Consider the following 15,752-nt stretch of genomic DNA (forward strand, 5'->3'; position numbering starts at 1 on the left):
ACCCCGTACATATCAGATATTCTCATTTATTTCAGCTGTTCATTGTTGTGCATCACTTTAAGGAGATATTATTACATTTTTCAGGGAACTCTGGGGGATTGGGCGGAGCCCTCTACGCAGTGGACCCTAGGATTCCTCCCCAGGCTTGTAAAAAAAACAATCCACCTGTTACTGTCTATCTTCCCCTCTTCCTGTCTCACAATCAACTGCCATGCTGCAAGATCATGAAGTCTGTTGAGCTGACTCAAGCTGCTGAAAAAGGAACATGTTAGTATGTCTCCCCTGACCCTCTTGCACCAAACATATTTTCCATGTGATCCTATGTGTTAATTTTAGACTTTGTCTGAGGTGTGAGCAGGCCATTTACCAGCTCGAGACAGAGCCAGTAGCACTGTCCACTCAGCTCTAGAACTGTTCAGTCATTGTGGATATACTTTTTACCCTTTAGGTTGATTGACAAACAGATTATTTTGTCAAACGACTTCTAGATGGATATGTCCAACCAAAGGGACCTGAGACATGGAGGACATAAATGAGGAAGACATTGATGAAGATGATATCCTGGCTAGCTTGTCTCCTGAGGAGCTTCAAGAACTCCAGAAAGAGATGGATGTTTTAGCTCCAGACGAGAGAGTACCGCTTGGTCAGAGACAGAAGGACCAGAAGAAAGAAAAGCCATCTGCAGACTCTGATGATGAAGACATCAATGAAAATGACATCCTGGCAAACTTGTCTCCTGAGGAGCTGAAAGAGCTCCAGAAAGAGGTGGACGTTATAGCCCCAGATGAGAGGGTACCTGTGGGTCAGAGGCAGAAAAGCCAGACAGAGAAGGTTCATTTGACCACAGGGGCCTGGTGGATTATCTGTACTGGGAGAAGGAGTCCAAACGCATGCTGGAGGAGGAGAGGATCCCCGTCACTCTACTGCCCAATAAGGTAAGGGACTACATAACCAATGGTCAATATACCATAGATATAGCCTTCAAATAGGGTGGCTGGTAGCCTAGCGGTTAGAGCATTGGGCCAGAAATCAAAAGATTGCTGGTTTGAATATCTGAGTCGACAAGGTGAAGAATCTGTTGATGTGCCCTTGAGCAAGTCACTTAACCCTAATTTGCTTCAGGGGTGCCGTACTACTATGGCTGACCCTGTAAAACAATACATTTCACTGCACCTATCTGGTGAAACATCTTAATATATCATACTGTATACCACTTTAATTATTATAACATTATAAACAAACATAATTAACTGACTGACTGTATGTTCTACAAGGCTAAGTTTATTAAATGATTGCACTACTTGTCTTCATCAGAAAACCATGGAAGAGGATGCTGAAAAGAAAGAAAATGCTGAACACATGGAAATTGTGTATGAGGTGCAAGAAGAAGTCATTGAGGTGGAAGCTACAGATGGCGTTGAAGGAGAGGAAATTATAGTGGAGGAAGAGGATGAGGATAAAAAGGACATAAACTATGAAAGGGTCATAGGAAAACATGAACATCCAGTGAATAAACATTTAAATGAGTCATTGGATGACAATAGCACAAACACTGTATACACTACCAGTCCCTTGCAGCCCCCTCCAGAGTTCACCAACAAGAAAGAGGAGAAAGAGACTGAGAGCAGAGAGCAAAAAAAGAGCACATCACAAATATCTGAGAAAGTAGAAATGAACACCACAGAGACTCCTGAAGTTACAGAGATGACTCCAGAGGAGAAGAGGGCCTGTTTTGTCCCGGAGAAAGAGGTGAGAGTAATAAACAAGCTAATTATTCCATCACTGGCCCTTGGCGGGGGCCTTGGTGGCCTTGATGGGGCCAAGAAGACATCAAGACCCTCATGGAATGAGACAAACCTGGACACCACCCTGGATAAGATCTGCAACAACAACCCCACTATCACAGATGTAAACCTGAACAACATAGAAAACATTCCCAAAGAAATGCTTATAGAATACGTCAATGCCTTGAAGAAGAACAAACACGTAGAAACCTTTAGCATAGCCAACATAGCCAACATTGCCTTCACCCTGGCCAACATGCTGAGAGAGAACCGTAGCATCACCACACTGAACATAGTCTAACTTCATAACAGGGAAGGGCATCATCGCCATTATCCGCTGCCTACAGTTCAACGAGACGCTCACTGAGCTCCGCTTCCACAACCAGAGACACATGCTGGGCCACCACGCGGAGATCGAGGTGTCGCGCCTGCTCAAGGCCAACAATACCCTCCTGAAGATGGGCTACCACTTTGAGCAGGCAGGACCTAGGATGGTGGTGACTAACCTACTGACCAGGAACCTGGACCGCCAGAGACAACAGAGGAACGAGGAGCAGAGCAAGCAGCAGAAGCTGGAGCAGAAGGAGTTGTTTGAGATGTATGAACGGGCTCTGAACCTGCCCCCAGGGCTGCTGGCGATGCTTGGCTACGTCCCTCCCGAAATCCCGCCCTCATGCCGCAGCTGCCCAAGGGTCCACAGGGTCCCATGGAACCCAAACCAGAGCCCTCCTCCCGAGTCAAGCAGTCCAACACTTCTCCACAGTATCAACACAGGCAGATTTTACCACACTCCAAAGCGCAACCCCATTCCACAACAACCCCCCAGCATGGACTCGTCTGGTAACCCTCTAAGAGACATCCAGCTGAAGAGGACCCCCAAAAAGCTTGACCCTTTTCTGGATCTGGACCCAAGGGACGACAGGAGAGCAGAGAGGCTGAATGTCCAGCTCAGGAAGACAACAGGAAAACAGAGGGGTACCAGCGTTGATGAGATGGTAGAACTGAAGGCCACTCTGAAAGATGTGATGAAGACATTAAAGCCTGTTCCTCGAAGGCGGCAGCCACCCAAGGTGGATGTGACACCCCGCGATGAACTGCTTAACGAGATCAAAAAGAGCAATGTGGCCTATCTCAAAGCCGTGAGTTCAACTGATGATTCTCAGATTAGCACAGGGTCACTAACAGACACATTGTTATCGAACTTGATCTGACCAGCCTTCACAGTGTTTAGTCAGACGTCAGAAGTTGTCTGACTATTGCTTAAAACATTTTTTTGTAATATAAACTCAGGAAAAAAAGAAACGTCCCTTTTTCAGGACCCTGTCTTTCAAAGATAATTTGTAAAAATCCAAATAACTTAACAGATCTTCATTGTAAAGGGTTTAAACACTGTTTCCCATACTTGTTCAATGAACCATAAACAATTAATGAACATGCACCTGTGGAACGGTCATTAAGACAGACAGTAGACAGACAGCTTACAGACAGTAGGCAATTAAGGTCACAGTTATGAAAACTTAGGACTAAAGAGGCCTTTCTACTGACTCTGAAAAACACCCAAAGAAAGATGCCCAGGGTCCCTGCTCATCTGCGTGAATGTGCCTTGGACATGCTGCAAAGAGGCATGAGGACTGCAGATGTGCCCCAGGGCAATAAATTGCAATGTCCGTACTGTGAGATGCCTAAGACAGTGCTACAGGGAGACAGGAAGGACAGCTGATCGTCCTCTCAGTGGCAGATCAAGTGTAACAACACCTGCACAGGATTGGTACATCCGAACATCACACCTGCGGGATAGGTACAGGATGGCAACACCAACTGCCCTTGTTACACCAGGAACGCACAATCCCTCCATCAGTGCTCAGACTGTCCGCAGTAGGCTGAGAGAGGCTGGACTGAGGGCTTGTAGGCCTGTTGTAAGGCAGATCCTCACCAGACATCACCGGCAACAACTTCGCCTATAGGCACAAACCCACCGTCGCTGGACCAGACAGGACTGGCAAAAAGTGCTCTTCACTGATGAGTCGTGGTTTTGTCTCACCGGGGTGATGGTCAGATTCGCGTTTATCGTCGAAGGAATGAGTGTTACACAGATGCCTGTACTCTGGAGCGGGATCGATTTTGAGTCATCATCATCGGACTGAGCTTGAGTCGTCATCAACGGACTGAGCTTGTTGTCATTGCAGGCAATCTCAACGCTGTGCTTTACTGGGAAGACATCCTCCTCCCTCATGTGGTACCCTTCCTGCAGGCTCATCCTGACATGACCCTCCAGCATGACAATGACACCAGCCACACTGCTCGTTCTGTGGGTGATTTCCTGCAAGACAGGAATGTCAGAGTTCTGCCATGGCCAGCGAAGAGCCCGGATCTCAATCCCATTGAGCACGTCTGGGACCTGTTGGATCAGAGGGTGAGGGCTATGGCCATTCCCCACAGAAATGTCTAGGATCTTGCAGGTGCCTTGGTGGAAGAGTGGGGTAACATCCCACAGCAAGAATTGGCAAATCTGGTGCAGTCCATGAGGAGGAGATGCACTGCAGTACTTAATGCAGCTGGTGGCCACACCAGATACTGACTGTCGCTTTTGATTTTGACACACCCTTTGTTCAGGGACACATTATTCCATTTCTGTTCGTCACATGTCTGTGGAACTTGTTCAGTTTATGTCTCAGCTGTTGAATCTTATGTTCATACAAATATTTACACATGTTACGTTTGCTGAAACTAAACACAGTTGACAGTGAGAGGATGTTTATTTTTTTGCTGAGTTTATGTATTGTGGAACACTCTTGAACTGGAGAAACTTAGTCCAATCAAACTTGTTAGCTTTAACCCATATTAGACACACGCTAGCAAATATGTACACCAGATTTATAGTGTGAAATTCAAATGATGTGATATATCTGTGTATCCTCCACTGCCAATCAAAGCTTTCTCACAGCTGTTTCTTTGCATAATGTATTACTCCTATAGGTGCCGCTCCCCAAAGAATTGGAATCAAGAGAAACCAGTCTCTTCAATCTCTGAGGAATTTACAACATCAGGCTGTGTTTGTTAAACATGATGTGTTTAATGTCTTCCACTTGTAACAATAGTCTGCCTCAGTTCTCATGGTCAGGCAGAACAAGTTTTGTTCTTTGAGGTTTGGAAGAACTTTTATGGTATTTGGATATGAGTCTACAGCTGGAAAATGCACCATAGAATGTGCATCATAGGTATAAGTAGACTCAATGAAGACTGTCTAAGAAAAAATATATTATATTTGTTTGAGTAAAATTCAATGAATTTGTACAGCACCAAAAGCATAGTACATCCTCTACTGATGACTTGGATCTTTCATATATGGGTTTTTAAAACCACTATGGTGTCTAACTGCCAACTTTTCAATATAGATATATCTGAACACCATATACAGAATATACAGTATACGGAGGCACCATGGATTCAATCCGTATTACAAAAGATCTACGTCAAAATGTAAAGGTAATTTCCGATTGAGCCGACATATGCAGCCTTCACTGTGAATGCAGTCTCACAAGAACATTGCCTTTCGGGGCTCTCCTCAATCTCTATTGCTGAAGTTCAGCATTACAGCGTGATTGAAATTTAAAGGCAATGTTCCTGCGTTAGCAGAGACTGCATTCACGGTAAAGCTGCATGTGTCAGCTCAATAGTAAATTACCTTAACATTTTGATTACGTAATCTGTAACGCTTTAGCAATACAGATTGAATCAAGCCCTAAATTTCAATGAGCTATAATGTGGATCTTCCGTGATACTTTAGCGATACGGATTGAATCCAGCCCGTAGTCTTTTACTGTGTAAAACATTGTGGATCAGTCGTTCAGGGACTGGAATAATAACTGTATTGACATAAAAAATCAGTTAAGAACAAATTCTTATTTTCAATGACAGCCTAGAAACAGTGGGTTAACTGCCTGTTCAGGGACAGAATTACAGATTTTATACCTTGTCAGCTCGGGGATTTGAACTTGCAAACTTTCGGTTACTAGTCCAATGCTCTAACCACTAGGTTACCCTGCCACCCCAATGCCATGAGGGCATCCCCGAAACACAAATATTTACACACGTTAAGTTTGCTGAAAATAAACACAGTTGACAGTGAGAGGACGTTTCTTTTTTTTGCTGAGGCTATGTATAAAACACAGGAAATCATGTTTTTGACTGCACTGGGCCTTTCATTCTGGGATCTGAACAGCATCTTAAAATCTATTTAATCGTTTTATATGAATTACCAATGGTGATCCCTGGAATTGGATAAATTGGATTGGACATGACAAAAAAAAATCTCCAAACAGCTGGGAAATACAGGAAAATACAATCAGAATCCCTATTTTCAAATACACAACAAAAATACACCAAACATTCATAATGTGTGTAATATTTAATAGTACAGAGGTAACATTCTTGTACTAATATTTTTCCATCAATACTTTGGTGCCTTACCCTGTCCTTTTTGTAATGCAAACATTTGTTTTCTGCATGCTTTATGCTGAATACACAAGTACAGAAAATGTGGTGATACATGAAAGCACAACTTTAACATATACAACATGACTACTTCAATTAATAAAGCTGCATTTGCCATTCATTTTCCCATATTGCATAACTATGATCTGATAATGTTCATCTCAAGCCCAACCCACAGGGTCTGAAGTAACAAGAGGGACATTATTGCTACTTGTCAATAAGCAGTCACTGGTCCAGTGAATATAAGGGGGAGCCCAGCGACACCAGTTCAGCTTAAGAGAAAATAGAGCGATGATTCTTCTTTTGAGGTAGCAAATAAATTGGTTCTGATTGATTAAATGCTTTGATCTAAAAAATGTAAAAAGATAATTAAAAATGCTACGCTACTGAACACAATTGGTTTAACATGCAATATTTGCATTCTAACATGCAGCCTTTTTTGTTTTTGATATTGTACACGCACTCAAAAGTCAAATGTGCCTGGATATATATTGCAATTACATAATGACATGTGTATTGTGTGTTTATTTGAATGGACACACAATATACACAGGAATGCTCATGCCTCATTTCATTGTGCCAGGTGCCTTCCCCCCAACATCTGATCCATACACGACAGTGCAAATCTTTCTGAAATGCTCCAAAGAAAATCAGGGACTGTGACACAAAATGTACAAAGGTGTTTCAATATAACAAAACAAATGGAGTGAGAATGATAAATAGGGGGAATGCGACAACACTGATATTATATGGGGTACAAATCAACACACTTGATTTTGGTGTTAAAGGAAAAAGCAAACCATGTTGAATTTAATCAGAATGGGGTTGCGGGTGCCATTTTGGCTCTCTCCCCTCAATCCTTGTTTAGCTTTGACTCCAGGAAGTCCTGGATCTTGTTGATCTTCTCCTCCTGTTGGTCTAGCAGATCCAGGATGATGCCCATCGGGGACTTTTTCATGCCCACTCCCTCCATCTTATTCTCCAGTCTGTTCTTCATGTTGCGCAGCCTCAGAGACGCATGAACCAGGATCACTATAGGGAAGAAAGGCAGGATTAGTTTCCTACCCATTCAGGATATGCTATCAATTCTGTCAGCTGGAAACATGTTGTAAAAGTGCACACGTGTGCCTTACTCTTATGCAGCTTCAACTGAGAAGGATAATTATTTTCCAGGTATGTTATGAAAAACAATTGACTAACGGGTTAAGGAGAGGCATCTTTACTTCCCTCGCCAGATGCTGACTGCATGATGTAAGCCAGTAAATGTAGTGGAGTCTGTAGTACAGACAGTACATAGCAACCACGTCGGCAGCCACAGGACAGCCCTCTTGGGATAGCCTGTGTTACATACTGACTGCCTCCTGTTTTTCCACCACAATGTTACAGTTGTTGCCTGTACTTTTCTCAGAACCATCAATTGCCCTAAACATTGTGTTCTGTAATGTGTATTTCAGAATGTAGCAGTTTGTCTAGGCCAGCACTTCACAACTCCAGTCTACTCCAACACCATACCTGATTCAACTTAACGAGGTCTTGATGATTAGTTGATAAGTTGAATAAGGTGTGCTCGTCCATGGCTACAATTAAAATGTGTACTGTTTGGGGTACTTGAGGACTGGAATTGGGAAACACTGGTCTAGGCTATTTCTTTTCAAAACAGTGGCACATGCATTCTCCATATTGAACCCATACAATTAGAGAGTGTAGTTAAATAAAGGTTCAATAAAAAAATCTAAATACAATCTGTTTGCTCCATCTTCATGTTTGCACCTACCCCATTCATAGACGCTAACTGCTTTAGCATCTATTGACGATAGTATCTGCTGACCAGGGGACTTATGTTAAGAGCCCAAACTCTTGCTCTAAACATTAACACGCATCTCTTGTGTTGCGGCATGTATCTTTCATATCAGCGAGAACATTTTTTACAAAAAAAAAGGTTAAATTACTAAACAAAAACAAAAAAAAAGGTAGGGAAATTGAATTGCATTGAAATGAATAGTTCCTGCAAAGATGCTGGGAAGTGCTAGATGTGCGGCAGCTAAGATGGTGAGGAACAAAACATGGATTTCATATTTTTGAGGGGGTTCCGTTGATTTTTGTAGAACCACTTGCAACTGGGAACTGACATTTCTAAGATACTTCTTACACCAAATCGAAAATGAAGAAAGTATCAAGGACAGGTTAGTTGAAAAATCTATGGTGGCAGTTTGTATGGGGCTTTCCTGTAACAGCCAGTAATGGACATCAAAAATCTTTGGTTATATCACATTATCTTGCATACAATATGTAGCTAGTTTGCACCATATTCCAATGGAGTTACCATTGGAAAAGGCCTGGAAGCTAGGATAAATCTGCATGCTAGTTACTGTGTGCATACTTGTGCATTGTGTGATTATCAGGATTCTGACCCTATGGGCTGAATTCCCAGACACAGATAAAGCCTAGTCTTGTACAAAGATCTTAATCTGTGTCCAAAAAGCTGGCCCTATGAGTGTAGAATTTGAGACTCACACAGCAAGGGAAAAGTAATTCCGAAAATGAAGACCATCACTCCACCACACAGCGACAGCAGGAAGTAGCTCGTTCCCATAACAGCGATGACAAACAAAGTGGGGTTCTTCTTCTTGAAGTTCTTGATGAAATTCTTGTTCTCTCCTGCCCACACCGAGCACATGAAGACCAGAGAGACCACCGCACCGCCCAGAAACATGCCAAGAGGGTTCAGAAACCTACACAACAGAAGGGAAACACAGATTACACAACCTCTAAATCAACTCAAACGCTATACATGGCAATGCAAAACAACAAATTGGGGCTCTAAAACAAAATACATGTAATGATGAGCACAACCTGGTGGCTGGAATAAGATGAACACATTTACATTATTTATTTGTTTTTATCTGAGCCATTTTCGAAAATAATATAACTTTCAAGCTACTGTAGCTGCAATTTAGGAATTAGGACACATACAAAGCTGTTCCTCAGGTATCTTATCAATTGTATTAATAGCATACTTTGACATGGATCAGTGTGTGGCTGAGATAAGGACCCAACAGCTGGGACAACTTGCAGCATCCACGTGTTGTCATTGTCAGGTCGATTCAAGAGACTATTAATAGAAAATACATGTGACAGGAAACTCATCTGTCAAATTCTCATCTCTGTCAAAAAGTTCAGTTTCGTACTTGAGTACCTTTTTAGATTTTGAGTACCATTTATGTTAATTTCAAAAGAGAAAAAATTTACTCAAGTACTCAAATGAAAATTAGACTATAAAGAAATTGGTTACTATTAGCCTAAGGCCTACACTACCTTATAATTACTATGTTCATCATGGCTCCCATGATTCAAAAAAATGTCACACAGTTGCTGGCAGCTGATTCAGGAAAAGTGGTGCAATGACATTTGTTTTTAGCAGGACAACTACAGTAGCTAATGCCAGACTCCATTCCAATTCCATGACATGACTGGATCTCTTATTTTGTCGTTGGAGTAATATGAAAAGGTATATAGGGACTGCGCATTGCTATGAATAAATGCCCATGACTGGCGCGTGGATCGGATGGCAGGCTAATCAAAGAAACTAGTTATCTATCTAGCTAGCTATAGCAGCTGGGTAGATAATGCTAGGAAGCTCGCGCTGTCATGATGACTTACCCCACGATCAGGAAAACCACTATGGCCACGGCGAAATAATTGGTCTGATAGTATAACAAGTTGCTGATCACCCTGTTGTTCCATTTAGCTAAATCTCCGAAGTCGGGTTTTGCAAATCGATCAGCTCCTGGGAAGAAGTCATCCCATGGTCTAAGTGGTGCAAGCTCCATACTCGCCATCTCTGAGTTTCACTGCGCGAGTATTTTGACTTATCAGCTGATCAAATCAGTTCTCGTTCTTAGCAGTTCAGCTTCTCGCGAGAGTAGGACAAGCGCAGTAATGTTGACGTGAATCAAAATTACTTTGCGCTTCTCCCTATTTTTTTTAACAGTCTATGGCTTCACCTTATGCCGCGTTTAAAACAAATGGGAATTCAGAAATCTCCGACTTCCAAGCATTAACGAACTCGGAAAAAAACGAAATATCGTTTTAACGGTCATCCAACTCGGAATCTTGAGCATCTTTCTATAGCTCCGACCTGAATATCACTGACGTGATGATTTGACCTCGTTTTACCTGAGTTCTCAGTTGTCTTGAAAGCACCATTATATGTCAGTGTGCAAAAGTTGAGCACATAATGCTAACGCAGGTTTGATTTTTGTGAATATACAGTACAGGCACTGGCGACATGGCAGCGTGAAAGTATGGCGGGTGCTGAAGAGCCGTAAGTAACTTTACCAAAATAGATATTGTAGCTGACAGAAATATGCTGCTGTAAAACAAGCATTGAACCTTCTTTTATTCTCTCATTTTTAGGGAGAATAAAAGAAGGAAAATAGAGGAGCTGACTGAGAAGTTAGTGACGAACTGCTTGAAACTGTCAGCAGTAGGTTTGAGTTGAGTTGCACAACTAGTTAGCTAGCCTGTTAGCATGGAGTGTGGAAATTTATTCATTCAACAATTTCAGTTTTGGAAATTGGCCCAATTCAAGTAGTTAGCTAGTTTACTATAACGACCAGGCAAATATTAGCTAGAAATAATAAACCTAGTCAATGTGTACCAAATCTACCCTCGGCCAGAGGCTCTAGCTCTGCAATATCAAAAAAGACCAGTTAGTTATGTTAACGTTAGCTAGCCCTTGATCATGACTCTAAGTTCCACACAGATGAAAATCGGCTAACCGATAGGTAACTTATCTAGTTTACCAGCCTGGAGCGTTACACATAAGAGTCAACAGACGAAGGCGTATTCTGTATGCGGGAGTTTTGGTCGACGCTCGCTCTGAACATTAACACGCAACGCTTGTGGTACGATTTTGGAAGCATAATGACCTTATCTTTCATATCAGTGAGAAATCATTTTCAGAAAACAAAAGGTTAAATTGATACACACCTGTTTATAGGGTTAGAGTACACACATGGTCATATCGCCATGTTACAGCGCCTGTTTACATTTATAAAATAGTCTGGCAGGATATTGGATTCGTGTATACTTATGGGGTGTGATACATGAGAGAATTAAGCCTCATGAAGCTACTGATACCTCTCACCAAGTCACCTAACGTCTTCCTAGCGCCATGAATTAACATGGACTGTCAATGGAGACAAGTTTGTTTCTAAGGCGTCAAACTTCCGACGCTTCACGACAAGTACACGTCATGTGGACGTAGTGTTCACATTGCGTAACGTGTCGCTGACACGTCATGTGTCAGTTTGCATGTAAGTTTGTTATGAATGATTTTACCACAAACAACTTAAACGTCTACATGTGTTACGTGTTAGTTGAAGTCTCTGTTTAGTATAGCAATTTAGCTATACTAAACAGCATCATGATCAGCCAGATGAGGACTGGCCACCCCTCATAGCCTGGTTCCTCTCTAGGTTTCTTCCTAGGTTCTGGCCTTTTCTAGGGAGTTTTTCCTAGCCACTGTGCATCTACACCTGCATTGCTTGCTGTTTGGGATTTTAGGCTGGGTTTCTGTACAGCACTTTATGACATCAGCTGATGTGAGAAGGGATTTATAAATACATTTGATTGAACAGATAACATTTATTATTCAGGAGAACCCCATTGAATCAGGCAGTTGCGTTCTTACGCATATCATTAGACTAAACGGAACCGTAAACACTCCAGCCTGTTTTGATCACAGATCATGATAAAGCCTGAACATTTAAGCTCTTTGTCATATATTTAGCCCACAATTGCCTATGGATTTGATACACATGAAGACCTATATTTAATCTGGAATTGACAAACAAAAGCCTGACTAGGATCCTGACTTTCCCCCACGTCATATTACCAATTAGGGTAAATGTATTCCTATTAATTTGCATAGGCTAACCATTGCGATTTAATGTTATTTACCATCTTCTGCTTTTTATGAATAAACAGGCATCAGGGTAAACATGACATCATAGAGTGAATACTGTGGAGGCCTGGACACTGCTGTGTTGTGTGCAAAGATAATTACCTTCAGATTGTCTCAATGTCAACAGTGAAGAGGTGACTCCAGGATGCTGTCCTTCTAGGCAGAGTCTCTCTGTCCAGTGTCTGTGTTCTTTTGCCCATCTTAATCTTTTATTTTTATTGGCCAGTCTGAAATATGGCTTTTTCTTTGTAACTCTGCCTAGAAGGCCAGCATCCTGGAGTCGCCTCTTCACTGTTGATGTTGAGACTGGTGTTTTGCAAGTACTATTTAATGAAGCTGCCAGTTGAGGACTTGTGAGGTGGCTGTTTCTGAAACTAGACACTCTAATGTACTTGTCCTCTTGCTCAGTTGTGCACCTGGGCCTCCCACTCCTCTTTCTATTCTGGTTAGAGCCAGTTTGTGCTGTTCTGTGAAGGGAGTAGTACACAGTGTTGTGACAGATCTTCAGTTTCTTGGCAATTTCTCACATGGAATAGCCTTCATTTCTCAGAACAAGAATAGCCTGACAAGTTTCAGAAGAAAGTTATTGGTTTCTGGCCATTTTGTGCCTGTAATCGAACCCACAAATGCTGACGCTCCAGATACTCAACTCGTCTAAAGGTCAGTTTTATTGCTTCTTTAATCAGCACAACATTTTCAGCTGTGCTAACATAATTAAAAAAGGGTTTTCAAATGATCAATTAGCCTTTTTATAATGATAAACTTGGATTAGCGAACACAACGTGCCATTGGAACACAGGAGTGATGGTTGCTGGTACTGGGCCTCTGTATGCCTATGTAGATATTCCATACAAAAATCATCCGTTTCCAAAAGTAATTTATAACATTAACAATGTCTACACTGTATTTTTGATCAATTTGATGTTCTTTTAATGGGCACAAATTGCTTTTCTTTCAAAAACAAGGACATTTCTGTGACCCCAAACTTTTGAACGGTAGTGTACATTTACATTCGTGTGGATACAGCAGTAGCCTATTCTACAACATGTTAGGATACCGTTGTGATATTGTCAGGCATAATTTTAGGTCTTTGATCATTGTTGCATGTTGTACCTATTTTCCCTTCTTCAGTGAAAAGTAATTATCTCATTTACAATTAAATTAATCCATTAAATAAATAATGCTAGCACATACAATTACGTTATTGTACAATAACCTACTACGCTATCAACACAGTAAATAATATTGCCTATGTGCTTTCAACAGTACGTTATCAGCAAAAAATACTTATTTTCAAATAGACCACATTTGCCTTAATACAGTAGACCTAAATATTTCCTAACGATATCACAACTTAAATATAGCCTACTTCCTGCTCAGTTGGATCAAGAACATCTTGGTAATTATTTTTATCATCTCTAATAAGGAAACTATCTGGGGCAGACATTCAAATCGCTTCTGCCTATTGTAAAAAAACAAATAAATTAATGTCTGTGTTGCCGCTTAGCTCTCAAATACTGTGCCAGTCTCACTCTATGAACGGTCACTGCTATCTGGATTCCTTGGGACGTCCTTACCCTGAACCCTAAGTTAACACTAAACTTAACCAATTAACATTTATACTTGATAGAGGTATTGTCATCCCAAGGATCCAGATTAGCAAAGCCCCTCTGGGAAAGTCTATGAACTGCTCTATTCGACTGAAGGGACATCCCAAGGAGTCTGAATAGCAACTATGAACCCCTGAAAGCCGTGGACACAACTCTTATTGGTTGTCTGATGTGGAACTGGTAACAACACAGTCTGTGATTGGCTAACAACATTTAGATCTGTATACAGCGAGATAAGATATCATACCATGCCATGAGTTGTTGAGGGAAAGACAGAATATCTATAGATTGGGCATCATCATTTGTAGGCCATTAGCGATAACAGGAAATACACAAGCCGTAGGCTACACTATAGTTCAAGGTGGCTATGTCGGAATGTCTGCTTGCATGGGGAAAATTGTACATTTCTAACATTTATGGTTGAGATTTAATTAATATAAATATAAACTATGCACATTATGTCTTTCATTAACATGCGATGCAGGTGTCACGCAGACGTTAGTAAGGCGTTATCATGTCAGGTGGTACGGTTGCCTAGACTTATATATATGTTCCTTATCACCCCCCATAAATTCTCGTTATGTTCACCTGCTCCCTCGGATTTACCTGGTTAGCAGCACTTTAATTCACCACTCTGTCCAATGGGAAACTTCGCCCACGACATAGGCTGAGATGTGAAATGAACTACCTCAGCCCAGACCTAAAGTGGCAAGTGTCAGAGAGACTGCGGGAATTTTTTTGAAATCCCTCGACTCCTTCCGTGTCAATAGACATCCCCCCCAAACCACCCTCCTGACACTCTGAGAATGATTGTACAGCTGTTAAAGAGTCGCTGATATTTCAGTCTGACTCTAGCTAGCTCAAAGTACTTAAAAGTCCTTGAATTTGACTTGCCACTGTTTGTATGAAACCTGAATATTTTTGATTATGGAAATATACACTGCTCAAAAAAATAAAGCGAACACTAAAATAACACATCCTAGATCTGAATGAATTAAATATTCTTATTAAACACTTTTTTTTTTACATAGTTGAATGTGCTGACAACAAAATCACACAGAAATTATCAATGGAAATCAAATTTATCAACCCATGGAGGTCTGGATTTGGAGTTCCACTCAAAATTAAAGTGGAAAACCACACTACAGGCTGATCCAACTTTGATGTAATGTCCTTAAAACAAGTCAAAATGAGGCTCGGTAGTGTGTGTGTGGCCTCCACGTGCCTGTATGACCTCCCTACAAAGCCTGGGCATGCTCCTGATGAGGTGGCAGATGGTCTCCTGAGGGATCTCCTCCCAGACCTGGACTAAAGCATCCGCCAACTCCTGGACAGTCTGTTGGTGGATGGAGCGAGACATGATGTCCCAGATGTGCTTAATTGGATTCAGGTCTGGGGAACGGGAGGGCCAGTCCATAGCATCAATGCCTTCCTCTTGCAGGAACTGCTGACACACTCCAGCCACATGAGGTCTAGCATTGTCTTGCATTAGGAGGAACCCAGGGCCAACCGCACCAGCACATGGTCTCACAAGGGGTCTCGGGGTCTAAGGATCTCATCTCGGTACCTCTGTCAGGCTACCTCTGGCGAGCACATGGAGGGCTGTGCGGCCCCCCAAAGAAATGCCACCCCACACCATGACTGACCCACCGCCAAACCGATCATGCTGGAGGATGTTGCAGGCAGCAGAATGTTCTCCATGGCGTCTCCAGACTGTCATGTCTGTCGCATGTGCTCAGTGTGAACCTGCTTTCATCTGTGAAGAGCACAGGGCGCCAGTGGCGAATTTGCCAATCTTGGTGTTCTCTGGCAAATGCCAAACGCCCTGCACGGTGTTGGGCTGTAAGCACAACCCCCACCTGTGGATGTCGGGCCCTCATACCACCCTCATGGAGT

The 15,752-nt window shown here is 42.1% G+C and overlaps 1 protein-coding gene and 1 pseudogene across 1 annotated transcript; one reads left to right on the forward strand and one right to left on the reverse strand.

The window, feature by feature from the left end:
- The first annotated feature begins 807 nt into the window (after nucleotides 1–807).
- On the forward strand, nucleotides 808–3,117 carry LOC112216147 (annotated as a pseudogene).
- Nucleotides 3,118–6,177: 3,060 nt separating this feature from the next.
- Nucleotides 6,178–10,150, reverse strand: LOC112216148 (PRA1 family protein 3). Its single transcript, XM_024375910.2, has 3 exons — nucleotides 9,939–10,150; nucleotides 8,793–9,010; nucleotides 6,178–7,310 (listed from the first exon to the last, which is right to left on the reverse strand). Exons 1-3 carry the CDS (start codon nucleotides 10,115–10,117, stop codon nucleotides 7,132–7,134), a joined length of 576 nt encoding a protein of 191 aa, XP_024231678.1. The 5' UTR covers nucleotides 10,118–10,150; the 3' UTR covers nucleotides 6,178–7,131.
- Between the last annotated feature and the right edge of the window lie 5,602 nt (nucleotides 10,151–15,752).

This window comes from Oncorhynchus tshawytscha, linkage group LG16 (genome assembly GCF_018296145.1).
Source record: "Oncorhynchus tshawytscha isolate Ot180627B linkage group LG16, Otsh_v2.0, whole genome shotgun sequence".
NCBI lineage: Eukaryota > Metazoa > Chordata > Actinopteri > Salmoniformes > Salmonidae > Oncorhynchus > Oncorhynchus tshawytscha.